The sequence below is a fragment of the Fusarium tjaetaba genome, assembly GCF_013396195.1.
Source record: "Fusarium tjaetaba strain NRRL 66243 chromosome Unknown NRRL66243_c0000189, whole genome shotgun sequence".
NCBI lineage: Eukaryota > Fungi > Ascomycota > Sordariomycetes > Hypocreales > Nectriaceae > Fusarium > Fusarium tjaetaba.
Genome location: NW_023501385.1, coordinates 14,141 through 41,381, shown reverse-complemented (window position 1 = coordinate 41,381; position 27,241 = coordinate 14,141). Strand labels below are relative to the sequence as shown.

The 27,241-nt window shown below is 49.2% G+C and overlaps 7 protein-coding genes across 7 annotated transcripts; 4 read left to right on the top strand and 3 right to left on the bottom strand.

The window, feature by feature from the left end:
• Positions 1-787: 787 nt before the first annotated feature.
• On the bottom strand, positions 788-2,075 carry FTJAE_8657 (transcriptional regulator ARG82; the record flags this gene model as incomplete). The annotated part of the gene is made up of 2 exons (XM_037355496.1): positions 788-1,850; positions 2,008-2,075. 2 exons carry the CDS (start codon positions 2,073-2,075, stop codon positions 788-790), a joined length of 1,131 nt encoding a protein of 376 aa, XP_037204250.1.
• A 3,313-nt stretch (positions 2,076-5,388) lies between these two features.
• On the top strand, positions 5,389-6,797 carry FTJAE_8656 (Argonaute-binding 1; the record flags this gene model as incomplete). Its single annotated transcript, XM_037355495.1, has 2 exons — positions 5,389-5,636; positions 5,684-6,797. 2 exons carry the CDS (start codon positions 5,389-5,391, stop codon positions 6,795-6,797), a joined length of 1,362 nt encoding a protein of 453 aa, XP_037204249.1.
• A 413-nt stretch (positions 6,798-7,210) lies between these two features.
• On the top strand, positions 7,211-8,710 carry FTJAE_8655 (cleavage polyadenylation factor IA subunit; the record flags this gene model as incomplete). The annotated part of the gene is made up of 4 exons (XM_037355494.1): positions 7,211-7,246; positions 7,297-8,080; positions 8,127-8,393; positions 8,451-8,710. The coding sequence occupies 4 exons, from the start codon at positions 7,211-7,213 to the stop codon at positions 8,708-8,710; spliced, it is 1,347 nt and encodes a 448-aa protein (XP_037204248.1).
• Positions 8,711-11,719: 3,009 nt separating this feature from the next.
• On the top strand, positions 11,720-15,152 carry FTJAE_8654 (potassium sodium efflux P-type ATPase fungal-type; the record flags this gene model as incomplete). Its single annotated transcript, XM_037355493.1, has 3 exons — positions 11,720-12,138; positions 12,449-14,339; positions 14,388-15,152. The coding sequence occupies 3 exons, from the start codon at positions 11,720-11,722 to the stop codon at positions 15,150-15,152; spliced, it is 3,075 nt and encodes a 1,024-aa protein (XP_037204247.1).
• Positions 15,153-15,536: 384 nt separating this feature from the next.
• Positions 15,537-16,610, bottom strand: FTJAE_8653 (lathosterol oxidase; the record flags this gene model as incomplete). Its single annotated transcript, XM_037355492.1, has 3 exons — positions 15,537-15,867; positions 15,917-15,983; positions 16,034-16,610. The coding sequence occupies 3 exons, from the start codon at positions 16,608-16,610 to the stop codon at positions 15,537-15,539; spliced, it is 975 nt and encodes a 324-aa protein (XP_037204246.1).
• A 460-nt stretch (positions 16,611-17,070) lies between these two features.
• On the bottom strand, positions 17,071-17,852 carry FTJAE_8652 (gnat family protein acetyltransferase; the record flags this gene model as incomplete). The annotated part of the gene is made up of 2 exons (XM_037355491.1): positions 17,071-17,396; positions 17,465-17,852. The coding sequence occupies 2 exons, from the start codon at positions 17,850-17,852 to the stop codon at positions 17,071-17,073; spliced, it is 714 nt and encodes a 237-aa protein (XP_037204245.1).
• Positions 17,853-19,123: 1,271 nt separating this feature from the next.
• FTJAE_8651 (uncharacterized protein) lies at positions 19,124-24,981 on the top strand (the record flags this gene model as incomplete). The annotated part of the gene is made up of 3 exons (XM_037355490.1): positions 19,124-22,209; positions 22,445-23,635; positions 23,682-24,981. The coding sequence occupies 3 exons, from the start codon at positions 19,124-19,126 to the stop codon at positions 24,979-24,981; spliced, it is 5,577 nt and encodes a 1,858-aa protein (XP_037204244.1).
• Between the last annotated feature and the right edge of the window lie 2,260 nt (positions 24,982-27,241).

The window sequence follows — 27,241 nt, the reverse complement described above, 5'->3', positions numbered from 1 at the left end:
ATTCTCACGATGTTCTTTTTGCTCCAAGTCTTGAGACGAAGGGATTATCGCTTGCTGAATCATGGGTGCTGCCAGGAAGAACTTAACTCTATTCAGGCGCCTGCGCATTCTCCACTTCACAATAATTAGGAGTTTTTGACCTTCGGATTTGGTTGGATTCAGGCGGTTCTAGTATAATGATTCAGTATGGGTAGTGGACGCATTTCGACTTGTTTGTGGTTAATTAGACTTACTTGCGTAGGCCTGAGCATTGAAGGCATGTTTCCAGGCTGTTCTACTAGGTATGAAGTTTTCTGGACACAGGTAGCTTATACAGACCTATTACATTTTCGTTCTATAAAAACATCACGCAAGTGACGAATTCTACCCGTTTACTTCAGTAGTTATATCACATGTGTGAGTGGTAAGGGTAGATGCTTATAACCTCGTTGCCTAATCCCGTATGCAAATATATATTGTACATCTAAATTCAGATCCTTTTAACGCCAAATCCGAGACCAGACGTCTAACAGAATGTCAGGTTGATAGCAACACTCCATGAACAAAGTAAAAGTTAAAGATCAATTGTCATCATGGACGCCTTGCACCGAGCCGCAGCGCAGCGCGGCTGTTTTCTACGTTTGATCATTTGATCTAATCCCCTTTCGATCCTTTAGCACATGGGTATCGAGCTCCATTTCCGTTCTAAGCACAATGCTTCTTTATATCCATCCCCATTTTAAACCGTTGGTTTTTGTCATGATCATAAAAGGTGTCAAATGTCTTTGCCCTTTGCTTTCCGTGAGACTTACGCCATCTCTTCGAAGATGCGTAAAAGACTCCTTACACCCGTCAAGGCGTTCTCGTCGGGTCCTTGGCCGGGGGTCCATTCGGCGTGGGCAAAGTCAATGAGTTTTAGGGAGTATATTTGTGGCAGGGACGTCTCGAGGTCCGAGTCTTCGTCCAGCTCGTCTTCGTCGTCCAGAGCGATGCCGCTATCAACCCTCTTGGTAGTTCGAGCTGCTTGGCCGATACCTGCCTCTGCGTCGATGAGTGCGTTGTTCTCTTCAATTGCACTCCGAAGGGCTTCGCCATCGCCCTCGAAGATGAATAGTAGTGAAGACGAGTACATTCGGCTTTCATGTCGTGAGAGGATGTCTTCGACCCTTTGGAGGTCTCGAATGAAGGCGGCGCAAACGGCCTTGCCGAGATCTGCATCGATGCCAGCGCTTTTGTTGAAGATGAATTTTCGGAACTGGTCGACGACGTTTTCTTGGGTGACTGTTGTTCGGCCATAATCCTTATCGTAGATCTTATAGTTTTCCTCGTCTAGTTCTGAAGCATCCTCTGATCCGCGGTAGACCCGCATTCCTGCTATCCGGAATCCCAAGCTACCGTGTGTCGTCTCGGCCGAGATCTTGTCGAAGCGCTGCTTTTTTTGCTGAGGTGCATCGTCGGCCCAGAGTCTTACTCCCAACTTGACATCGAGGATGTTGGGGCTCTTGAAACCAAAGGTAGCATTGTCCAGCACAACCGCTGTATCGGTCTTGATCTTGTTATCCTTGGCCGGGACCCAAGCGCCACCCTCTTTTTGTTGTGCCGCTGCTGTAGCATGAGCAACCTGTTCGGTCACCGAAGCCACAATCTCTTCCTTTGACGTCTTGAGATCTCCGGCATGGGAGATGACACCAGCAACAGCCTCGTCTATTGTCTTCTCAGTAGGATCGGTGAGTAGGAGGGATCCCATAAACAATGGCATTATATTGGCGAACTCGGGATGTCGTCGATTGGCAGACTGGTAGAAATCGATCTCGGACTGTGTGCAAGGCTTGATGAATAGTTCGCCATCGGGGGTACAAAGCGTGCCGGCACTTGAGTCATCGAAATTAGCATGATGTAGACGAAGCGCTGGGGTGGCATATTGTGACGCAAATATGCCAAGCCAGAGCGACAGAGGCACTCTCAAGGGAGAACAAATTACTCGGATGAGGAGCGCGTATGCAATGCGAAAATGATCGAGAGACTTACTGGCCGGCGACAGCGTAGTTGTAATCGCGAAGCTCTTTGCGATCAGGCATTTGTTTTGATCCCATCATAGTTGGTGGGATTGTGAGTGTGGCGGTGGGCTCGCGCCGGTCTTCGGTGTAACGGTCTCAAGGTGCTTGCTTGATGAAAAGAGAGAGGGAAAAAGGCAATCAATGTTGTGACAAAAGAAGCGATCAAGGTCCGGAAGCGACTGGCGAGGGAATGTTATAGAAATGACGAGGGGCGAGGGCGGTGAAGAAGCCTGTGGAGAGATGCGCAGTTGTTGAAAGGAATTGGACTTTGAAGCTGAAGGCTGGAGCAAGCGATGGATTCGAGGGCGTGGCTCAGTTCGCAGGGTTGAGCGAGTAGCGTAGCGTAGTGGCCAAGTCGAGTCCGGAGGGGTCAGCTCAGCGCAAGGCGAAGCGTTTATAGGGACCCAGTGGGTTAAGTAGATTTGATTTGAGTGGAGCGCCAAGTGAGGCAAGTTTTGAGGGGAAGAAAAAAAGCTAGAAAATGGCCACTAAAGGGAGGATAGATATATAAATAGGGAATAAAAGAGATTCTTGATTTCGGGGTCAAGCACGATGAGGTCTTCCAAGAAATTCAGGGGTGCAGAAAGCGAGAATTCAAGGAGGGAGAGAAGAAAAAGAACTGATCAGCACAGGATCAACCCCCAGTCTTGTCTGTCTTGGTCAAGGTGCGACACGTCAAGGCACAAGGAGACGAGTCTGTTCAGAGGGGACGGTTCCGCTTCGTCCGCAGATACAAGGGCGCTTGTAAGTACTGTGCTTGCTGTTTCTTGGGTTGGAGTAGAATAAAATAAAATACAAATGGAGAGATCCGAGTGGCGATGTTTGTATGTGATTTTTGTACGTAGTCTCCAAGCCTTCTTCCTTGGTCAGCGTTTGTGGCGGATGTGACGGACCAGTGGGAAATTGGAGGATGATGTGAGGCCAACGACGATATTTCTCTGACAAGAGCCAGTCAGATGAGAATTGCGATGTACGAGATTGATGGTAAATCGTCATTAGATGGGCATTTCACGGGCTGTTTATACAGTATTTCTACATAGTAGTAGCCGTGAATCACAGAGCGGAACGAACTAGTGACTAGGCAACTCCAACAACAACTTACTCAAAGTCCTAGGCATTACACAGCCAACAGACAGACAACAAGGTACAGACAGTACAGCCCGTGAATCGCAAAACATTTCCCCTCAAAGCGATAGCGAGACGAGCCCCGAATAACGAAGGCGATCCATCTCCAAGCCCCTCATCTCAGCGGCAATACCAGCGAGTCAACGACCAAACAACAGCGAGAAGTGAGCCCTGTCAAGCGCTCTGCCTCGCTGAGCCACAGCCAACAAGAGCAGGGGTCCAATTCCATTGGCGCTGGGCATACTCATACTCTCTGTCTCTGTTTGTATTTTGGCATCTTTTTGTCGGTCATTTCCAAGAATCGACATGGCTTTGTCTCACTGTCCAACGTTTTGCTGGTTACACGTCGCAACGACCTGGGTTAGTTTCTATCATCAGGCCCAACCGGGGTGTTTACGATATGCAAGGAACACAGGGTTTTGGGATCACGGATTTGTCCATGTGCTGCGTGTGTTTGCTTTGCTGGCGTGGACATGAGCGGCGATCTTGCTGTAAACTTGCGATCTGACTTAGACGAGTGTTTGCTAAGAATGACACGAGATTCGTCATTTCTTGGGTACAAACAATGTATTGATTCGTAGGTGAAGCGGATTATCGAGCCTGAGGCAGAGACAAACGCGGAACGGAAGAGAAATCATGTCTGTAGCCTGCTAACATCCATCCATGTATGTATCATGCATGTACGTAGATGAAGCCTCAGCGCCTCAACTGATACTCGAGTTGGCCTTGTATCTCAACCCCATACACTACCTACCTTATGCAGTCCAAGCTCAATCGGACTCTTTACACATCGGTTGAAACACAAAAATACAACAATACTACACAAACATTCAAGTGGTACAACCCCAAAACACCACACATATAGTCTCACTATCACACCCTATCAGCTACACCCGTTCAGCTTTAGCCAAAAGCCGCCTGGTGACCTCTATCAACTGACCCCCAGAGCCAATGACAACCCCCACGAATCAAATCAAGATGCCTGTGCCTTTTTCTCTTAAATCCCTCTCTTGTGTTGTCGACACCCTTTTTCTTGACCGGGATGGGCCGGGCCGTATTTACTGGCGTGGATTTGGTTGGTGCAAGCACTAGGGTATCGTGAAAGCCTTGCTTTCAGCCCAGCTGTGATAGGCATTTTGTCTTGAGGGGTTTCTTGGGAATGGATGATAGGCTTTATGCTAGTCTGATCGGTGTTGTATTCGCATAGTACTCTAAGTCGTTGAAGTCGATACGTGCGTCAAAGCTAGGCGCAAAAAACCAGGCTGAATCCTGCCACACACATGAGTCGGATATTGCATGACTGTGCTCTACCTTTATCCTACACTAATTGTATGCTTGTAAACCTACTTAACTGAAAGCATACTCCTCAAGGGAATCTGGGACTCTGAGCGCAAGGTCAGCTGGATCAAATATGTTGGAGCGACTTTGAGTAAACTAGATGTCTTGTTGATGTTCTTTGATCTTGAGAACTTAGCTGTACCTTCATCACTTACTCACCTCCAAGAATTTTATCTATCATCTAGAGACAAGCAGGAGCATTTGGCCTTGACAATCTGCCGCCTGACATTGTGTTTTCATCAACTCAATAATTCATCATGAGAAGGACAAGATAAACATACCTTAGTATTTAAGGAGTTAGTTGACCTGCGTTATGAACACCAATAGAGCTTGGAGCTTTAGTCGACTAGTTGATTGTAAACTAAAAGTTGCAAAGCCCTCTCCCTTAGAACACTTGGCATAGTATACCTTTAGTTCATATCAGTAGGTACGTTTGGAATCAACAGTCCGAGCATCAAGGCAACGCGCAGCTCTGAGGCAGCTTGCCGTCTCCTTAGTACTTAACACATCCGCCCATGCTTGAGCCAAACAGCGGTTAACATCTAACAACTAAACTGCCATGTTTTCAGGTGGTAGTCTTCAGTCCGTTCCTTCATATACTCCTTGTTATAAATGCCCTTTGCTGTCTCTAAGCCATCTTGGTTCCAAGAGAAGACGCTTGCAAATACTGATGCCAGTATAGGTTCCCCTTTACCAACTAAAAGACTTGACACTGCCAGCCAGCTGCTCAGAATCTATTCATCCCATCTTTAGGTAGGTAGATCTGGCTACATTCGTCGCGTGTTCATCTGGCCTATGAATCAGAGGGTTACTGACTACCTATATAAACCTCAGAACTCCTCATCCCCAAATCTAAATCTTCCTCTTCTCATCTTCATCAACAACTACTATGGCCGAAGACTCGAAGCCTCAGATCGAGGAGCCCCAGGCGCCCTTGGCTCTGCCAGAGTCCCTCCAGGGCATCGCCAAGCCGAGCCGCAAGAGAAGACCCAAGACCCTCGCCAACCGTGGTCCTACAGCGCTTCCAAAGAATCGTGGAAGTGGTTTCGAGGAGTACTTCGCCGATCCGCCTCTGACCCCCGTCGAGGCCACAGAGGAGAAGAATGAGATCTACTCCCCAGACCTCCCTTTTGCTGAGTACGACCGTTATGTCTCTAAGTAAGCATCAGTGCTAACATCTACAGGCGCATGCAATCTTGCATCCAGCGTTTCCGCTCCCGACGTCGTCTCCAGGGCGACCGCGGTCTCTACTTCAACGAGTATCTCTTCCTCGGCGGCGTCGACACCTCGCCCAACACCTTCGGCGGTCTCAGCCAGCAAGAGCTAAAGGAGCTGACTCCCGCCCAGCGCCGGGAGGCAACTGCCACAGACATCATCTGGGCCAGCTCTCAGGGTGGCGACAAGTTCTATGATGGCGATGACAAGAAGTGGACTGTCGATTTCGCTGCTGTCGTTGCGGGCTTCTTCTCCGTCAGTCTCGTCCACCTGACCTCCTTTGAGCCCAAGAGAATGGAGGAGGGTGTCGACACGATTAAGAACTTTCTTCGATACGTTCTCCAGCACGATGTCTGCCCTGAGTATGAGGACAGTGTCAATGAGGCTCTCGAGGTGTGCAAGACTGCGAGCGTCGAGTGGTCCATGATCCGACAGCTCATGGCTGATCTCCCCGGCTACTTCACCCTCGCCTGCTCAGAGCTTTTCCACCAGGGATGTACCGAGGAGCATTGGTCATTCCAGACTTTCAAGCGGCCCAAGAATTTCGATCCCAAGGCTGTCTTCTTCGCGGCTTTTGCTCTCATGGACGAACCTGAGCTCTTCGAAAAGCTGTCTCTCAAGGAGCCCAGCTTCTCCTGTACGTTCACCTGCACTCTTGAGTTGGTTGAAGTCATCCGCCCTGAGGAGGATATCGTCAAGCGATTCAACTCTCTCGTCATCGGCGACAAAGCAGCGAACCATGTTCCTGTTGGAAAAGCTATCTTCAAACAAGGCTACATCCAAGATGACTGGGAGAATCCATGGGCTGGTGAATGGCCTGTCAAGGAGGATACCATCACTCTTTTCTTCGACGATGCGCTTCTGGCAAACATGATGCCGGGGTTGAGGATGGTTGCATCTATCACCGAATTGGATGCAGGACTACGATTCCTCAAATCAGTCGAGATGATTGTCCCGTCGTTTTTCATCTTTCTGCCTCAGGAATTGATGCGCCACTACAAGGAGCCCAGAGTCGATGATCGCGCTGCTCCCTCCACCCGAGATGGGCAGAAGGAAAAGGGTCTTGAGGAGGACGAATACTGAAGGGAATTAAAAGTTGGTCAAATGGTTGAATGTTGAAATGATAGCTACAGGGTAGATTGAAAGGTAGCAAATAGCTCTACGAGATTAGTCGACAGAATTAATTCACACTCAACATTGCTTTTCCTCAGCGAGCAGGAATATATGAAGACTTTAGAAGATGTTGCTGAAATAAACTTAGTAAAGACTCCCCTAAACCTACACTAAATTGCCTAAGTATTATTATTACTTAGGATCGAGGTCTCATGTTTTCTTGCCCCACGCTGCTTGTCTGCACTGGTATTTATGTCACGTAACTGCTGCTCCAACTTTATCTCATCCTTGTATCGAGCTTCTGGAAAGCTTCCAAGAGCCCCACGCACAGACACCTTTGATCGCGACGACATTTCTCTTCCATCAAAGTCGATGTAGCGACAATGTCAATTCCAGGCCTGGGCCAGATTCCCACACAGGTAATCCTCTATCATCACCACTAAATAGCCCTCACTGACATTTATCACAGCCCACCGCCTCGAGCACCCGCGTCATCACCCTCCGACCAGCCTGCGAATGGCGCTTCCAAGTCTCCTCCCCCGTAATCGTCAAGCTCCTCGCCGGCACAGCAGAGAAAGACGGCGTCGAACTAGGCCCTAAGAACGCTTACACCTTCGCGGGCATCAAGTCAAAGATACTAACGTGGCACGGATGCGAGCTCGAGATCGATGGCCCATGCGATGTTGACTCCGTGGCGGAATATGCGAATCCGACTGATAACCCGGCGAATGTACATGTGAATCTCCATGGACAGCTTAACGATATGCGACAAAAGGCGGCGAGGGAGGGGAGAGAGGGACCGAGGGTGTTGATCGTTGGACCAGCGGACGTGGGAAAGACAACGGTTGCGAGGACGTTGGCGAGTTATGCAACGAGACAAGGCTACCAACCTCTAGTGGTGAACGCGAACCCTAAAGAAGGAATGCTCAGTTTGCCGGGAACACTGAGTGCAAGCGTTCTCGCGACTGTCATGGACATTGAGGCCGTGGACGGCTGGGGTAGCACGCCTACCAGCGGCCCAAGCAGTGTGCCCGTGAAGCTGCCTCTGGTATTTTACTACGGACGAGCCTCACCTGATGAAGATCCTGATTTTTACCGCGAACTCATGAGTAAACTTGCTGGAAGCGTGAGTGCACGCTTAAGTGAGGATGAGGACGTCAAGAGCTCAGGTGTTATCATTGATGGAATGGGTCTTCCTGAGCAGAGCAAAGATGGGTATGAGCTCGTCGCACACATCGTCGATGAGTTTTCCGGTACGTCTGACTCCAGTGCTGATAGGAAACAAGCTAACGAAAACAGTTAACGTCATTATTGTGATTGGCTCAACAAGTATCACCGCCGAGCTATCTAAACGATTCAGCAACGAGCGAACAAGTCTTGGAGAACCCATCAGCATTGTTCCCATCGACAAGTCCGACGGCGTCGTTGTTCGAGACGAGGCATCCCTACAGCATGTAAGAGAAGCAGCTATCAAGGAGTATTTCTTCGGCGACTCCAAGCGCACCCTCAGCCCCCTGATCCAGCAAGTCGATTTCGACAGCGTGATTGTGTATCACAACTCCGACGGTACATAACCCCCCGCCAAGCATTCTACAACCGGTTTTTACTGACTCACTATGCTAGAACATTCTACCAGCCAGGGTGTCACACGAGAGGACCCCTCAACGCCGATGCAGCACTGGACGTTTGCCATTATGCACGCAACACCTAAGGAGTCGCCCGATACGGTCCGCGCTGCAAGTGTTATGGGCTTCTTGTACGTGTCGGATGTGGATGAGGAGCGTCGTAAGATCAAGCTCCTTTCGCCGGTGAGCGGGCGGTTGGGTGACCAGCCGCTTGTGTGGGGGAAGTGGCCGGAGCCGTTTATTAACCTACTCGGATAAGGGAGGTTCTGCGTCTTGGCAGGGAGTGAGAGATGGTACTGGATCTGGTCTACGGATAAGTACATGTTTTGGTCCGTACGGAGTAGGGTTGATAGTCAATGCTAGAGCAAACTTTTAGCCAAATTGTGTTTGCGTTAACGTCAAGGCTGATTGTATAGGCCGTGAATCTATAAGCCCGAGTTTGTCAGGGAGGGCGTGAAATCGATGTTCCCTTTCAGAGACACAACCGCCCCTGCGAGCGTGGACTGTCTTCCAAACAAGACCTGCACTGTATCCGTACAAGTACGACTTGTATCCGAAGTTGTGCCTCCCGTGCAAGTCAGTATCCGGTATCTCCTAGTTTGGCAAGTCTTGTCTCATCGCAACACAGATGTCATCAGAGAACCCTAAATATCCCGAAATCTTACACTCATCTTACCTTTCTCGTAGACGTTTTGCTACATCCATGGTGTTAACGCCTATGCGAATACCCCATACCCCGCATCGTTTATCATAAATGGAGTCTTGTTGAAAAAGCCAAGAAGGTGGATGAGACGCTGTAAACAGGGAGTCTATCTTCATTTCACATCGTAGTGGCATGATGTTCAAGACACAGGGCTAGCCTGTCGTTGAGAAGCGGAGATACGAGCAGTCATCTTCGGCGAGCGAGTTGTTTTGAGAAGCTGTACAGGGTCTTTGGAAGTTGATATCCGGGGAAGTTCGATGTCTGGACCCTCATCAAAGCTTGGTTTAAGCTTGTTCCCCAGATTCGCCCCGTTCAACTCTATTCAAGCGCTAGGGTTATCCTTATCGAAAAGTGCCATTGGCCAATGCTGATCTCATGCGGAGTAGTCGATCAAACGTAGCTATCGTGCTGTAATGTCTGAGCCGTTCGTTCTCCGTCTCGGCCGTCGGTGGACGTGGCTTACATCCCGGTGCACGGCCGGTCCGGAGTCTAAAAGACGGCGCCGAGTGAGCGGCACTTGCTTGTGACATTCACACAGTGAAATGATTCCTTGGCTGTAGATCAAAACGAGCCGTATCCACTAGCAGCAAGGTTACGTGGCTGTGTAGTGCCCTTGCTGTTTAGAATACCTGATTCGCGCAATGACGGCTGAGCATAGTCGATGAAGTCAGAGCCTGTGGCAGAACCTGGAACCTCTGAACCACTGCAGAGCAGCACCGTCATGTTCTAGACCAAAAATCAAGAGGGTTGGGGTCGTTTCAGGCGGTTTTGAGAGGAGATCCCTGGCCAGGCTTGCAACCCAATTGTTAAGCTTAAATCTTAGCGTAATTCTGGAGCGAGAGCCGCCAAAACAAGGCCGTTCCCCAGATGGCCTTGGCCGTAAACGGGTGGCAGGGTGAATGAAGACTCAATGTGGTCATTGGAGGACAAAACAAGCATGACGAGCAACACAATGCAACGATGCAGGTTTCCATAAAAAGAAGCCAGCAAGAGTAGTGACATTCATCACCATCATTGCCAAGCAAAGCCAAACTTGGCTCGTCGTAGCAGGTGATTAAGAAGAGAATTGTCTTGGCCGAGGCGAAGCAAAAGCAATGCAGTATTGGTCAAATGTCGTCGTATGCCAAGCCCAAGCCATGCCAAGTTCAAACAAGCATTCTCTCATTTAGAGAAGAAGTGGTGACAATGAGACGAGGCGAGGATCAATGGTGAATTGTGATTGGTCGCTCAATGACTGATTGGTACATCGGCTAACCATGTGGATATTGTTAACTTGATGTCGAGGCGGATAAGTTATCGCCTGCTGACGACAGACGCTAATGGACAGTGATTGTGAATGATTCTGGCACAGTAATGGATATTGATCCAGGCAGATGATGTTTGCGTTGCCATTGAGACTGTACTGTAGCTTGTGTCGTATTGTGTTCTGTTGTCCGAGGTATTGTCCAATGGATGTGAAGCTTTTGATGGCGTTTCCAACTCTTTTCCTCTCCTTCAAACGCCGACATTAATAAATCGCACAACTTTGATGAATACTAAACCGTCGGTTGCTCGCAGATGGCGATTCAACCAAAAAGAAAAGAGAAACAATTGTCCAAGGACAGCAATTGCTGATCCGACCGACGGGCGTAGGTATTGGATCCCCTGCAACCCCTCGTGACCTTGGCAGGATAAGCTTTGATTCGTCTGTATCCCACGCGATACTGCACGCCAAGAGGAGTACTTGGGAGTACATTGTGCGTCTTTGTTGGCATGGGAGAACAACGTGTCTCGAGCAAGTCTTTTGCTCTAATGGCGCCTAAGAGGCCGTTCTGGTTCCACCAAACCTAATCTCGACGATCTTCTTGGATAAGATGGATGAAGCTTGTTGGACAATGCTTCAACTGGCATTGCAGTGAATGAATGGTGAAGCGTTTGGTCTCGCTACAACTAAATCTGAGGGAATCTTGTTGACAGTATTCCACTCAATGGCTGGAAACGATACTGTCGTCTCTCTAATGCTCTGACAATGGATCTTAGTACCTGGTAGTACCATTGGATGCGCCGACGGAGCACAGTGTGTACTAGACTGCGGGGCAGCACAGCACATGCATGGATGCGTGAGTGTGTAAGTGGGAAGCTCTCACACTCCCGTGCTATTCACTTTCTTTCCTTTCCTCTATTGGACTGGATTGGATCGGATCTGAGTCTCTAGGGATGGGACATGGGAGAGTGAGGTTTGGGATAGGTACCCGTCTCCCACTTAGACGAACCTACCTCCTACAGAGCCTCGCTCGCTTCTAACCTCGTTGTTGCCGACATCTGTCCGGTCCATCCTATCCTGGTTCCCTCCTACCTTGGATTGTAGATAAAAGCTGCCACCCTCTCAACATCTTTCCACGACTTTTTCCTCTCTTCTCTACCCAGATATCGTGCTTCACGCGATCTCTTCCCTAGATATCACTTCAACTCTCTTTTCAAGTTTACTCAGAAAACCTCCCGCCTCATCCTCTGCGGCCGGCCCAAGAAACATCTTATCTTAGCTCAGCTCCCCTCCAGCTTTCGCTTATACCAACACCCATTCGATGGGAGAAACCGAATCCAAATCCGCGAATGGTGCCCTTCACGCCACTTCCACGTCGGACTCGTCGACCGTCGCAACCGGTCAGGACGACCAACCCCCTATAGCGGAACCCCCAGACCTACTAGCCATAGAGAAGCCGATTCTTCCCCATACGCTCTCCGCTCATCGCGTCGCCAGAGACCTCAAGTCCGACGTCGACGATGGTTTGAGTAGCGAAGAGGCTGCTGCCCGCCTTGCGCGGGACGGCCCTAATTCTATCAAAGGCGCCAAGGGCATCTCCCTGTACGAGATCTTCATACAGCAGATTGCCAATGCCCTGACTGTCGTCCTCATCGCCGTGACCGCTCTGTCCTTTGCTATCTCGGACTATATTGAGGGTGGTGTCGTCGCCGCCGTCATTGTCCTCAACATCGTTGTCGGGTATGTCTTTGCTGCGTCACTCACTCGCCCAGCCAAAATCTGCTGGTCAAGTCTTGTCGCTTGCTGCTGCTGCAACTCCCCACATTGTTGCTGCACTCACTTTGCTACACATACCTTCTTCTCGTTCCTGTTCCTGTTCCTGTTCCTTGTTCCTGCTGCCATACGGTGAAGCCTGTGATTTTGCCATGCGTAAGGCCAGAAGCCCCAAGCACTGAGGCCGAATCCTGTGCCATACCCTGAAGCTGACAGTCCGAATCACATCTAGCCGTACTCATTAATCTCCTCTCCATGCTAACATTATACCCGCTAGATTGATCCAGGACTACCGCGCTGAGCAGACCATCCAGTCGCTCTATGCCCTGTCCACCCCTAAATGCAAGGTCATCCGAGATGGACACAGTGAAACTGTCAAGGCCGAAACCCTCGTCAAGGGAGACATAGTCTCTCTCGCAACTGGCGATGTTGTTCCTGCTGATCTGCGCCTGATTCAAGGTATCAACGTTTCTACCGATGAGGCACTTCTCACTGGTGAATCTATCGCCATCAGCAAGAAGCCTGATGTCGTATTCACCGACCCCGATATGCCCATGGGTGATCGTGTTAACCTGGCCTATTCCGGAAGCTCTGTCACTAGAGGGCGAGCCACCGGTATTGTCATTGCTACTGGTATGGAAACAGAGGTCGGCCAAATCGCCGAACTCCTGCGCAAGACTAAGAACGACGACACCGAAAGGACTCCCGTCGGTCGCGCAGTTTGGAAGTCCTACCAGTTCTGTCGCAGAATCCTTGGCCTCGAGGGAACCCCTCTCCAGGTCACCCTCAGCAAGTTCGCCCTGTTGCTTTTCGCCTTCGCCATTATCCTGGTCATCATCGTCTTTTCCGCCAGCCTGTGGAAAATCACCGATGAAGTCCTTCTGTACGGTATCTGCGTCGGCGTGGCTGTTATCCCCGAGTCTCTCCTCGCAGTTTTGACAGTTACAATGGCCGTTGCCACCAAGGCAATGGTCCGCGGAAATGTCATTGTTCGTCAGATGCCTTCTCTTGAAGCCGTTGGCGGTGTTACCAACATCTGCTCGGACAAGACTGGTACCCTGACTCAAGGACGAATGATTACCCGAAAGGTTTGGCTCCGTGGCGATCTTGCCGGAACTGTTGAGGGCACCGCCAACCCCTACGACCCTTACAGCGGAACTGTCAAGTGGTCTGCTGACCTGGCTGGAAGCTGCCTGAACACTTTCCTCAAGGTTCTTACTCTTTGCAACAACGCCACAGTCAGCGACGGCAAGAAAGAGCCCGAGACGGACTCTAGCAGCATCATCACTTCCGAAGATGCTGAGTGGAAGGCCATTGGTGAGCCTACTGAGATTGCTCTCAAGGTCTTCGCTATGAGATTCGGCCGTAGCGTTTCCGGGGGTGACACCCTGGTGGCCGAACATCCTTTCGATTCTTCCTGCAAGCTCATGAGCGTTGTTTACGGTAATGAGATCGAACAGACTCGACACGTCTATACCAAGGGCGCTGTTGAGGTCCTTCTCACCAAGCTTACTGAGACTGGAGAGTTTAAAAAGGAAATCCTTGCTAAAGCTGAAGAACTTGCCGGCCAAGGTTTGCGAGTGCTCTGTATCGCAACCAAGCCTATGAATGGCGACGTTCAGGATTGCCATGATCGTGTCAAGGTTGAGAGTGAGCTTCAGTTTGTCGGTCTGGCTGGTCTCTATGACCCTCCTCGCCCTGAGACTGCTGGCGCTGTTGAACAATGTCGCGCCGCCGGTGTTACTGTTCACATGGTTACTGGCGACCACATCAAGACCGCCACAGCCATTGCCTACGAAGTTGGTATTCTCAACAAGAACGTTCCCCTCAAGTCCAACACCGTCATGGCAGCTGCCGACTTTGGTGCCCTTAGCGACGCTGAGATTGACTGCCTGGACGAACTCCCCGTGGTTCTCGCTCGCTGTAGCCCTCTGACCAAGGTTCGCATGATCGAAGCCCTCCATCGCCGCAAAGCATTCTGCATCATGACTGGTGACGGTGTCAACGACTCGCCTGCTCTTAAACAAGCTGATGTCGGTATTGCCATGGGAGACCGTGGTAGCGACGTCGCCAAAGAGGCGGCTGACATGGTTCTCACTGATGACAACTTTGCCTCGATCGTTACTGGTATCCAGGAAGGTCGGCGACTTGCTGACAATATCCAGAAGGTATGTTTTTGCTCTTCTTGCTTGTTGACATGATGCTGATTGGTACAGTTCCTTCTTCATCTTCTGACATCCAATTTGGCTCAAGTCATTCTCCTTCTTATTGGTCTTGCCTTCAAGGATGTGAATGGTAACGCCGTTTTCCCCTTGTCCCCCTTGGAAATCCTTTGGGCCAATCTGGTTACCTCGTCGCCTCTGGCTCTGGGTCTTGGTCTCGAGGAAGCCTCTCCTGATATCCTCCGACGACCTCCCCGCAGCTTGCGCAGCGGAGTATTTACCCTTGACCTCGTTCGCGATCAGCTTTTCTATGGACTCGCCTCGGGTTCCCTCTGTCTGTGTGCTTTTATGCTTGTCAACTATGCTTCATCTGGCCAAGGTTATTACCTAATGGCGGAAGGCTGCAACGAGAGCGGACACGATGAGTGTGATCTTGTTTATCGCGCTCGTGCCACGACCTTCTCCACCTTGGCTTTCCTGTTGCTTGTTACAGCTTGGGAGGTGAAGCACTTCCACCGCAGTCTCTTCAACATGGACGAGCGTGCCACTGGCCCCTTCTCTGTATTCAAGACCATCTACCACAACAAGTTCCTCTTCTGGTCCGTTGTTGCCGGTTTTGTCATGATCTTCCCTATCGTGTATATTCCCTACCTCAACACCGAGGTGTTCAAGCACAAGGGTCTTTCATGGGAGTGGGGTGTCGTCGCGGGCTGTGTTGTTGTTTATATCGCTCTTATTGAGATGTGGAAGGCTTGCAAGAGACGGCTCAAGCTGGGTCTTGACTCGCACCCTGTCACCCAGGGCCAGGCTCAAGTCTAAGTTCAGGAGGCGAACTATTTAAATCGGTGAGACAAAAGGTGGGCTGGCAGTCGTAGTGCGGGAAGTTAGTCGTGAGGGATGGGGGACAGGTTTTGGGATATTTGCACGGTTATCAGAATGTTTTGGTATTATACTTATTGCTATTATCCTCTAGTCAATACATTTCCTGTCGAAAAATTCCCTATGCAACGCTATGTGATTAAAACTGTCTATTTGATTGATCGAAAACTTTTCGTGAGAGTCCCGGAATCTCTGCACAGTCGGCGATGCTGTGAGGCCAAGGGTACTCCAGTCGTGATGATGGTGCCGGCACCGGAATGGTCGGTCTGTTCTAGTTGGACACGACCCCGTTTGGTGAAGTATTCATAAATGTCATATCTGCATTTACTCATCCTTGGACTTCTTGACGGGGTTTCCATCCTTGTCCACCAAGCCCTTCTCACGCATGACTCGGAGGGCCTCGTGAATAGGGTCCAGCTCGGGCATGGGAGCACGGTGAGAGTCCCAGTAGTTGTCGGCCCATGTGAAGTATTGGCCGTAGTTGCAGGTGAAGAACATGTGATGGAGAGTGTGGTGGGCAGGGCTGTTGATGAACTTTTCGAGCCAATGGCCGGTAATCATGTCGCCGTCGTGAATAAGGATGGTCCAGATCTGAACGCAGACGAAGAGGAACATGTAGAGGTGCTTCTGCATGGGGCAGATGTAGACAAAGACACTGTTGCTGTTAGTACGAGGCTAATTGCGGCGCAGAAGTCGTTACTTACTGGTAAGGGAGGGATTGGAGGTATCCGTCGACAGGGTGGAAAGCAATGGCAGCCCAGGGGGTGGGAACTGAAGCTCTTGTTAGCGCGGCGTTTGATGCAAGAGAGAGTTTGACTTACTGATCCACTTGTGGTGAGGCTTGTGAACATACTTGTAGATACTGGGATGGTGCTCAAGGCGATGAATCCAGTAAATGCCAAGGTCGTTAAAGACCATGTAGAGGGCGGTAGACACGGCCAGCCACCACCAGCCATACTCGTCAATTCGGGTGTACAGCAGACTGTGACCGCGGACTTCTCCAAGGAAGAAAGGGAGTGTAAGAAGATCGATGATAGGGATGGCGAAGAAACTAGACTGGATCTCGAGCTTGATCTGGTTCTTGAGGAATCGAGGGTGATATTCGAGACGGCGATCAAAAACGAAGTAGTATGAAAGGGCGGCGGAAATAACATAGATGAAGGCGGCGCCGAAGCCAGCGATCAAGAGAATCGAAGCGCTCTGGCGGTAGATGTCGTCGCGCGGTAGTGACGAGCCAAAGTTGAGGGAGTACTCATCGTCAAAGTTCGTGGAAGACGAGGCGTAGTTTGTTGAGTTTCCGTATGCCTTTGTTGATGATTGGAGCTGCTGTTGGGGGAAAAGGTATGCGTATCCGTAATCGAAGACATACGGGTCGAGGAGCTCGAGTATAGCGTCCATGGTGAAGCGAATTGGAAGTGAATCTACAGTGCCAGAGAAGAAAAGACGAAGATGCAGGAGAGAGAAGAAAGATTGATAAGAACAAACGGGAACTGAGATCATGCGATTTTCACATCATTATTAAGATTGAGCTCCGCTGAAATCTTGCCTCCAGCGGTGTCTTTCCCTCTCGGAGCCGGGGGTGTTTGGATGCCGCAAAAGGACCCAATTCCAAGGGTTAATTTCAATGAATGGCGTAGTACCCACAGGGGTCCCACGCCGCTGTAAGTGAAGGGGGGGGCTCGCTAGGCCGTTGTACCTGGATTTGCACATCTTGATCTTATCGTGATTGGAGCGGGGACACACCCAATTCCCGAATTTTCTCTTATTTTTTTCTTCTTCTTTCTGGAACAGAAAACGAATACGAACTAGAGAACGGTGCGCTATGTACTACCCACACTAAAAAGCACAGATTGGCGAATCATGCAACACGGATGTTGGGCTGCCGGATCATGCTATCTTCGACCTCGCGTATCCCTCTGTACTTGTCCTCGATGTCGATAACTCCGTCTGTATATCCGATCGCCCTTTCGTGCTCCGCGATCTTATGCGCCCATTCCCCGTTGTCGACCGTCCATGTCCCCAGCGACTCGAAGCCGTGCTTTCTGTAGAGGCCGTGGCCCTCGACGGAGGATACGATCAGCGTTGGGGCATTAGCGGCGTCGGCTTTCTCGGTGACGGATTGGAGGAGTTGGCCGCCGATGCCTTTCCGTTGATGGTCTGGGTGGACCATGAGATGCATCACTTCTACGCCGCATTAGACGGAAGCCACTTTGATACATACGATTAAAAAAAACACATTAAAGAAGACTTACCAAAATGATCTTTCCCATCAACGGCTTTTTCTTTAGATGCGTCAATCTCTTCACTCCTCTTATTAAACCAATCCCATAACTCCTCCATGTGTTTTTTGACCGTCCATTCTGACGCGGGGGTTTTCGCGTTCGAGTTCGGCTTTATGTCTTTGAATACTTCTTTGTAGCGCACAAACCCGACTATCTCCCCCGCCTGCTCAGCGACGAAGAAGTGCTGCTGCCCCGGATTCTGCAGGGCGTTTCTTGTGGCGAGAGGGATTAGATCGCGGGGATGGAGCTGGAAGAAAGCGGCATAGAAGTCGTGGTAGAATTGTAGTGCTTCGTAGTGGATGTTTGCGATTGAGTCGCTGTCGTCGATTGTGGCGGGGCGGATTGTTATAGATGACATTGTGTTTGTAATTTTCTACTATGAGTTTAGGTTTCTGGATGAGTTATTGTCAAGGTCTTGGCTTAGTTTTTATACGTTTATTTTGGAGATGGTGATCGATGAGGCGATTGGGAGAGGGGTTTGTATGATTCCGAATGAGGAAGCTGGTGTTTTGGTTCGTCTTTGATCACTCCGTGTGAGTCAGCCGGCGACAATCCTTTGATAGCGAATCTCGAGAAGGATTTTCGATACAGTAGCTTCAGATTTTAGTGTTGATCTCCTATACCAATTGAAAAGTTACGGGTTGGTCAACGGTCTGGCAGGTTAGTGACTTTTACGTTTCCTCATTGGTTCCAGAACGGTTATGATGGTCGTGCTCACTGCATGAGGCTCGGTTACATGAAGCTTAGTTCTCAGTCATCTACCACGAGCTCATCTTCACGAGCAAGGAGTACATGCACTGCACCACGAGCATGAATTCGGTTTTCTATTCCTCGAACTCATGAGCTTTTTCTTGAGATATCTCCTGACAGTGAGCCCTCGTCTACGGAACAGTAAAGTTGTAACGTTGGCATATTATACTCACGAGCTTGATGTCTGTTAGTCATGGGTTGGCGCGTCGGAAACTACTATATTATGAGCCATGATGAAATGTGGCTACTGAACCCATCCTAAATTCTTCTGATGGACAATTATTCTTGCCACTTAAGCTTGAGATCTGAAGTTTTCTTGCTTCCCCTGGCTTCAAAGGCTATTTATCCATCGTTTACGAACTTTGTGTTTGATCGTCACTGTCCAGATTACCTTCTAACTTAGTGTGCAGAGACGCCTGTGACCAATACCTAGTACTAAACTTCGTCAACCATATACTAAACTTTTACTAAATCTCTACTAAATTCTTATCAAATCATCTCAATTGTCTAAATTCACCCTTAAGCCTATGCTCAGTCTATCCTATATTGTTCTAAATCTGTACAATTATTCTTCTAACGATAGGTAGGCTCAACGTTTGAGCTTCTGCGAGGCCACTGAATCTTCGGTGGCCCAAGCTCCACTGTCAGCCGTGCTGATTGGTGGCCCAGTTGCCCATTACCTCCACATCCATTGAACCATGACATCGGCAGCCTTGAGCCTCCACTGACTGACGAATAACTTAACTTACTTCCATCTTCAACTTCTTTTTCTCATTGCGATCAATGGTACAACCTCGACTTTTTATGCTTCGCAGAGAAGCTACTTACGCAGAAACAGCAACAGCAACAGGAACAACAACATGAGCTCGAGTCAGCAAAATGTCGCCTCCATTGTTGAAGACCGTTCGTACATTGAAGGATTCCACATTTGAAGCTTGTGCCTGTATCAGTACACATCTCAAGGCGGAGGGCGGGACCAAAGCTGACAAAAATGACCTCAAATCCTTAACCATCGAGCTAAGACTTCTTGGAGGCACTCTCTATAGTCTTGAGTCCCTCATCGTTGAGCTGTCTGTAGACAACGATGCCGCCGACAGCACCCTGGGCATCACCCCTAGCGCCTCAGGGTCAGAAAATGACCCTCCACAAGAATGGCCAATTATCGATGGGTTCGAGTTACTCCTCACTGCCATCAAGTCCTTCCACCATCTCGCCACTTCTGATGGGATTAAAGCCGCTAGATCATCACTCCAGGACATCCGATCAAAACTAGCGTTTGTGCTTGGAATCTCAGACACTCTTGAGGATATCTCACTTCGGCTCACTCTACTCGAATCAGAACCACTGCCCCAACTTCTGGTCCAGAAGGAATATGACCCAGAGGCTATCGAGTCACCTGTGCAGGTCCCCTATGACGATGAGCAGGGTGAAGCTAGACCCGAAGATGTTTCCGCATGGCTAAATATCCTGAACTCTCCTGAAAATGATCGCGAACCCTCAGAATACAACAAAGAGATCACGTTAGTCCAGTCACGCCGCATAACAGAGCCAACATATAGAATAGCGGCTACAAGATGGCCAAAATATGCAGAGATCTACTGGCAAAAGCTTCGACCTCAAGTCTGTTCCCTCTTTCGTATCCAAAAGTCGTACAACTTTGTACAGTGGGTTCTTGAGTATGCCAGGGAGACATACCCTCGAACGTTCGGCACGATGGCCCTTTCGCCAAGATGTCTTCTCGAGCTGACTGATGCGCTCTGCGACGGATCTGTCTTGCCACTTCATATTGCTGCTGCCCTCGGGCTGCCTAACCTCTGTAGAGACCTTCTCTCAATGGGAGCCAACGTCAACCAGCCCAGTCTTCTCGGCACGCCACTATATTGCGCCCTCGTAGGCAGCAAGGTTCTTATCACCCGTACAGAGCCAGTATCGTGGCCGACTCTTCTCGTTGGTCACGACTCTGATGTCGATCAGGCGGCAACTATCCTATTACTTGTCGAAAATGGCGCAGATTGCTCGTTTCGGTATTCTTGGAAAGATGCCTCTGAAGAGGTATCACTCGCAGGCTTGGCCTTTTGGACTGCAATGAAGACCAAACATGAAGCAATCTTTACAAACATCATCAAAGGATATGCAAATGCCACCCAAGGCAAAGGACCCTCTGACATCGCTAAAGGAGACGCACTGGACTCTTCTTTTTGTCTACTTTTACAGCGAGAACCTGTAGTCAAACGTGGTCTGCTTCATCGAACTCGATTTGCGCGCTTGCTCACGTACGTCTATGACTTGACATTGGCCGACATTGAAACAGAGTCCACAGAGCATAACTGGCTCCAAGAACTGGTTGCTCGACTCATGGTGCACGCCAACATCAGGCTTTCCCCCGTGGGTGACGGAAAGGTGGACACATTGAAAGACAATAACTTTGCGGCTGCCGTTCGGACGGCCGTTTTAGACTTCAATGTGATCTTGGTGGATCGTCTGATCAAAGACCCAAGGTTCTCTGCCAACTTCAAACATGATAAGGAAGAGACTCTTCTCCACATGGCTGCTGAATCTGCACAGAACGAGATTCTGGAAATGCTTATTGAAGCCGGGGCTGATACCAGAGCCAGAGACTCAAGTGGTCGCACACCACTCATGGTCTGTAACGAAGTTAGTCCTATGGCCAAGCTAATTCTCGAGCACGGTGTACCGACTTTTGATAAGGACAATGGCGGCCGCAACGTTTGGCACTACTTCGCCGCAACTAACGAAGACGACATACTCAAATTCCTGTGGGACAACGATCCTTACAAGATCCGCAACTTGAACGCGGTCGATGAACAAGGGCGTACGCCACTACAGGCAGCGTTTGCTCACGTTGAGGCTCTTCAACAATCTCCCAAGACCTCTACGGCCGCCGCACCATTTGCAGCTTTTTTTCTGCTTGAGAAAAGCCAAGGGTATATACGAGCGGAGGGCAACGAGAACCTGGCTCGATGGGCTGTCGAATGGGGCAATCTGGGGCTGGTACGACAGCTGTTTCATCTCTTTCCCCAGGCTAACGTGAATGATGAATTACTCCTCAAGTCGCTTAATATGTCGGCTTCACCGGAGCTGGTCTCATTGGTACTTGACAGGGCTGGACCCTCTCGGCCATTCGCTGACGGCACAACGGCAGCAGAGACAGTTATCACGAATGTCAAGCTCTTGAAGGAAGGTCGATTGACTCGTAGCCCGTCGTCACATCCTTCCTGCTCCCCGAGCATGACACGCAGCGCCTACATGAAGCTTCTTACGCCTGAAGTCATCAAATCGCGAGATTCAAAGGGGCGAGGCATTTGGCTGCGGTTCACGCAGGACGTACTCCCATTGATGAGTACTAATGCGCTTGCACAACCTACATCCCTCTATTTCCTATCCTCTTTCATGTCCATGGCTGTATCGTGCTTGGTCGATGTGGGCGCCCTCGCAGACTACGAAAAGGAGAGCAAAAAATGGGCTATCAGCTGTATAGCGACGAAAGGGGCTGACATGCCACCGGAATGGTACCATTGGCACATGTCGTTCGTCGCCACTATCTTGGTCGGCTGGTTGTCTGATAGGGATCGACAGCGCGTTGAACTCGGCAACAAGGGCTTCTTTGACGAGGACGAGGCGGGGCATCTGCTGTGGAAGCTCGTTAGTTTCCGTATGCCAGAAGTTGTCCAACTGCTCGTTCAATGTGGCTGCGACGCGCACAAGCCTCGGCGGCCACTACCTCTCAACGGGAGGTCGGTCTTTGAGACCTTTCTAGCTGATCAGCCTATTGATGTGAGCATGATACGGCCTCTGCTGTTCGGCACGACGCCTCAACAGCTTAGGCGGCGACAACAGTATACATTCACGGAGCTCGTCCGGGTAGCTGATGAAACGGTCGCTGTGGAGGTTCTCGAACAGTTGATTAATGAGGGATTGGATGTTGATGGCTTGGAAATACCTGCGTAAGTCTTCTAATTCTGGTCTAAACTCATCCTACTTCTGCCCCAGTTTACCTAAGGATATCCTACACTCATCCTCCTTTTACCTAATTTTACCTACACCTATCCTAAACTCATACCCTTTCCCCTGGGTTTACCTAAATCTATCCTAAACTTCACAAAGTTTGCTAAACTCATCCTACACTTTCCTAAGTTTTCTGAACTTATCCTATACTTCGACTAACTCTTGCTCCCTTAGTACGTCACCAATGAAATCATCCACATCGTCCCCTTCATTGCTCACGATAGCGATCTGCTCAAAGAAGATCCTTCTAGGGCGATTGCTGATTGAACGAGGCGCAGATGCTTCTTTGGCACCGCCAAATTCCATCAGTGCCTATCTTCTTGCCGCCAAGCTTGGATATGTGGTTATCCTCGAAATGATCATCGAGAAAGTCGGATCGGGAGAGTTTCCTTGGCTATCCGTCTACGAACACATGGAGGATCGCGATACTTACAATGCCTTGCAGTTTGCAGCAGCCGGGGGCCATCGTGATGCCCTCACAACCCTATTGGAGGCCACACCTCTGGCTGACAAGATCACTGCTATCAGTCCAAGATTGGGTAGAACATGCGCCCACCTCGCTGCAAAAGCTGGTTCCTTGGATTGTGTGAAAATATTGATGAGATACTCACAACCTCTGTTCAGTGTGAGAGACCATTCGGGAAGAACCCCTCTGTTCTTGGCAATCGTTGGCGGCAAACAAGAATTGATTCAGTATATGAAAGATAATTTGTTGGACTATGATAATCCCCAGGATATGGGCATCATCTCGCTGAACCCGGTTCCGGCCCGAAACGACAACAACGATAACTCTGACAGTGACTCACTGCCAGAGTCATCTCACGGCGAAGCAACTCACGAGCAGAAGATCTCTGAACCCAGACAAATAGGCGCCATGGTAGCAGATGCGATAGACCATTATCAACTAAGCCGAAATCCTTTGTTTACGTCTATTCTCGACCACACCTCAAGGAAGGACTTGGCCTCGGCCATAATGCCTTGTGGAGGCTGTACCCTTCTCAGTTACACGGCAGCAACCAACAAGATCCGACCTATGCTGGAACTAGTGGAGATGGGGTTTACTGGTTTCGTGGCTGGATGTGAGGAACATTGGCCGGATGGCTACAACGCACTTCTTTGCGCATGCCTGAATATTCGAAAACTGATAACCACCGATTTGTTTATCGCTGCAGATAAAGCACGCTCCTTCTTCAAACTATGCTTAGATGCTTATTTGAAGATGGGGATGTCATGGTTCCATCTCCCGATCTCACCGATCCAAGCTCTTTTCCACTCCCGTAACAGTGGACCTGATATTGTTTACCATCAGAAAATGGTCCTTGAGATATTCATCGAACACCTAACTGAGCATGCTCAGAGATACTGGTAAGTGACACATAGACGAACAAGAGGTCATACTGACAAGTAGCAGGGCGCAGATGAGGGCCATTGGAGTTACTTCGGAATTCGAGTTTTCTGCAAATGAGAGCATTCAACAGAGAGTTCTACGTTACGCTTTGAACTTGAGGAAGCAAGTTACTTCGGATAATACTGCCGCAAACCACAGTACGGTTCTACATGATGTTATACCTCTATGTTCCAAAAAAGATGGCAGTAATCGATTTAATGGTTTAACTACATATCACAATGTGGCCAATCTCCTCATCAGAAACGGAGCCGATGTCAATGCGCAAGATTCAGAACTTGTAACCCCCCTGCACCAGGCTGCCCACTTTGGCCAAATAGATATGGTGTTAACACTCTTGAGAGCGGGCTCCAACCCGAATCTTTTGTGTGCCAACGGCGCATCAGCCTTGGGGCGATCTGTTGCCTACGGTGACTTCCGAGTTACTCGTTGTCTATTGAGCAACGGCGCGAGCCCTACGACATCCTTCGACATTACTTTCGAAATGGTTAATGTCGATGTGAATATCATGCGCCAGTTAATCGAGCTTGGAGCGGATCCCTACGTAACAAGGCCAGGTACCGGAAGCACTCTCACGAATGCGATCTATGAGAGTGCTGAGGGCATGCCGCTTGTACTGAATGGAAACTTTGACTTCCATCGACTTGCAGAACAGGAACCGCTCTTACTCAGCGAGATTCTTGCTAATAGGAAATTATCGTCCATGGAGCTCAAAGCGATCATGAAGCGCATGCCACACGAGTATCGTGCTCGCTTAGTGAACTTTGAACCGGATGACAAATACACTCCATCATTTTACATTATCCGCAATGACAACCCGAAGCTTCTGCAGGTTTTACTTGAGATGGGTCTGGACATTGAACACGAGTGGCATGGGAAGGGAACACCATTGATGTTTGCTGCCAGCATTGGAGCCTTCAAATGCTTCAAGCTCCTTATCCGTCACGGCGCAAGGCTGACATACCTCACAACCGGAAGAAGAGGTCAAGTCATTGCGAGATCCATCACCGAAGCAGCAAAGCTCCATCCCCGCTTACTTCAATGGGCCTTGATCGATCGTCACTACGAAACAAAGTATCTCACCCAAGCAGCACACAACGGACCTTTTATCCCTACCAAACCCTGGTCTGGCGGACGAAGGGCTGGATATAGGCTTTCGGGCACTGGTGATGAGATCCCCCAGCTACCAACAGAGTCTATGTTGGACTTGCTCCCCCGAATTGCGAGGATGAAGAGGGGTATGAGAGGAAGAGTCTTATTTCCTGTCGAACTTTGTGACCTTGCGCAGGGATTTGAGCCGTGGTAGAATTGCGTGCGAGCCCGTCTGTGTGTTGAGAAGCTAGGGGCAGTGCGCAGAGTCTAGTGATACCACAGGAGAGCACATCTGTCTTTTGTTTGTCGGTTGGGATGGTCAGCCCAACGGCCTGCTGTACGATTCCGTGTTAGCCCTGGGATTTCTTTGTATGATAGGCTTGGATGCATTGGGTATTGAAGAAGAACTGATAGGATAGTTCAGATGATAATTGTAATGCGGTATATTGTAATTGCGAGGGTTCCCAAGTGAGACCGTAAGCTACTTACAAGAGAATTAATCTTGTGACCTTTATCCTAAATAATATAAAGACTTTGGCAAGTTTAGTCTAGCTTTTGAGGTCTTTAGGCCAGCCAATTAGGGCACCTTGCTCAAGATTCGAAGCTTTGTTGGACCCAGGGGGTGCCCAAGTAGCTAATGGACTATGGAATCTGCAAGTAAAGATTTGGCTATTGCTTAGCCTCTTGAACAATCTTTTCTGTGCACTATGGGGTCCTGAACTTATGCTTAAAATCGAATTATCTTATTTAGTACTGTGATATTTAGGATATGCAGTTTACTCCATCTCTTGTAGTATCACATCGATGCTTGCGGTGTCGCCCCGTCATCCAGACCAGGATCACCACAGTTGCAAAAGCCTCACCCTATTTTGGACAGGTTATAAATATAAAGGCTAGAGGGCGTATATCGGTACTATGTTTGCCTTTCTAAGGTAGTGGTTAGTGGTTGGGGTTTTGTCTTGTCACGAATAGTGGCATATATGGCAAGAATGTGAGCAGAGCAAATAAGAAAGTTCAGATGGTATACCATGACAATGTCTAGAACAGAGTATAAACATGATCTCCCAGTGCTTTATTTACGTCAATTATATAGGATCGAAGATCTGGGACCTTTGTAACGTTGAGATATTCAAACTTGCATATAGGATCATCGATTCGAGAGTGTTAGGTGTCGAAGGCAGGATCGCCCGAACCAAAGCCACTAGAAGAAGAGGACAACCGTCAATTCGAGTTAATAGAAAGATTTCAAGAGACACAACACTGAGCTGTGCTTGGTCGAGGAAAGCTGAGGAGATGTATCGATATACGGGAGGACGAGGCGAGGAGCTTCATCGTGAAGCCGATGGAAGATAGGTGTTTGCTCAAGAGTGATTATACATGGACGGAATACTCCTTATCATGGAACTTATCCTTAATATTAAGAACTAAAGGTCATAAGCGCAAAGATAGCTTTGTTCTCGGCAGATCACTCGAGTGATGAGGAACGAGGAGTCGAGGACCTCCGAATATCGACTTTGAATTTTTGGAGAGGGCAGCTTCTTTGTTTGATTTATGAGAATGAAAGAAGTTGAATCTGACGCTGACAGAAATCGAGAGGGAGTATCTAATCGGCCGAGTTCAGGGGTATAGATGCTGTCATACATGATGGAAAGCAAGCGGTGCTGGAGCTGGGGGTACATATGCCAACAACAATGCACTTTGTCGTATTTGAAGAGTGTACGAAGGTTCTCACAAGATCTCGCATTTAGATATAGAATGAACTTCAAGAGTTTCAGAGGGAATTATATGACTTGGACCAGTAACAATTTCGGTGTTTCATCATCTGCGGCCATTTCACAGTAATCAAACATAACACCATTTTCATCAGTCAACCAATTATGTTCTGTCCATAAAGGTGGTTTTAAGCCCACGATATAAGAATACCTTTGTTCTTCACTTAATTCAGTGGAATTTAGTTGTATCTTTCCATCACGTCACTATCGTCGTGTGCCTGCCCTATCTGGATTTGAGAACCCGGATAGACAAGTGTGTACCTTGATGGACAACCCTGATGTCTTTTTGAGTGCCAACACCACCAAATTTGATGCGATGGCCTCGAAAAACAGCCAGAAACAGAGTTGATCTCGGATATTGTCGATGCTGATATAGTGTGCGTTGCATCATTGTTGCCGCGTCTAGCGGGAGGACCCTGGGGGTTGTTGATAAGGCTGAGACGGTGAGAAATGAGTATAAGAATGAGGTCGTCCCTTGGTTTGACTCTTGAAGTCTTCGAGATGAACAAGCACTTGTTTGGTTATTGATCTCCGATGGCAAGAGAAAGCCTTGAATCGCCCTGGACAAGGGAGAGGATACTTCTCTGGTCAGTGTCAATTTGCTATACCCGAAAAGTACCATGGATCATTGGACTCGAAAGTCTTCCATGAGAGTAATACAACAGCAGCTCGACTACCTTCAGCCACCAGCCTCGATCATCA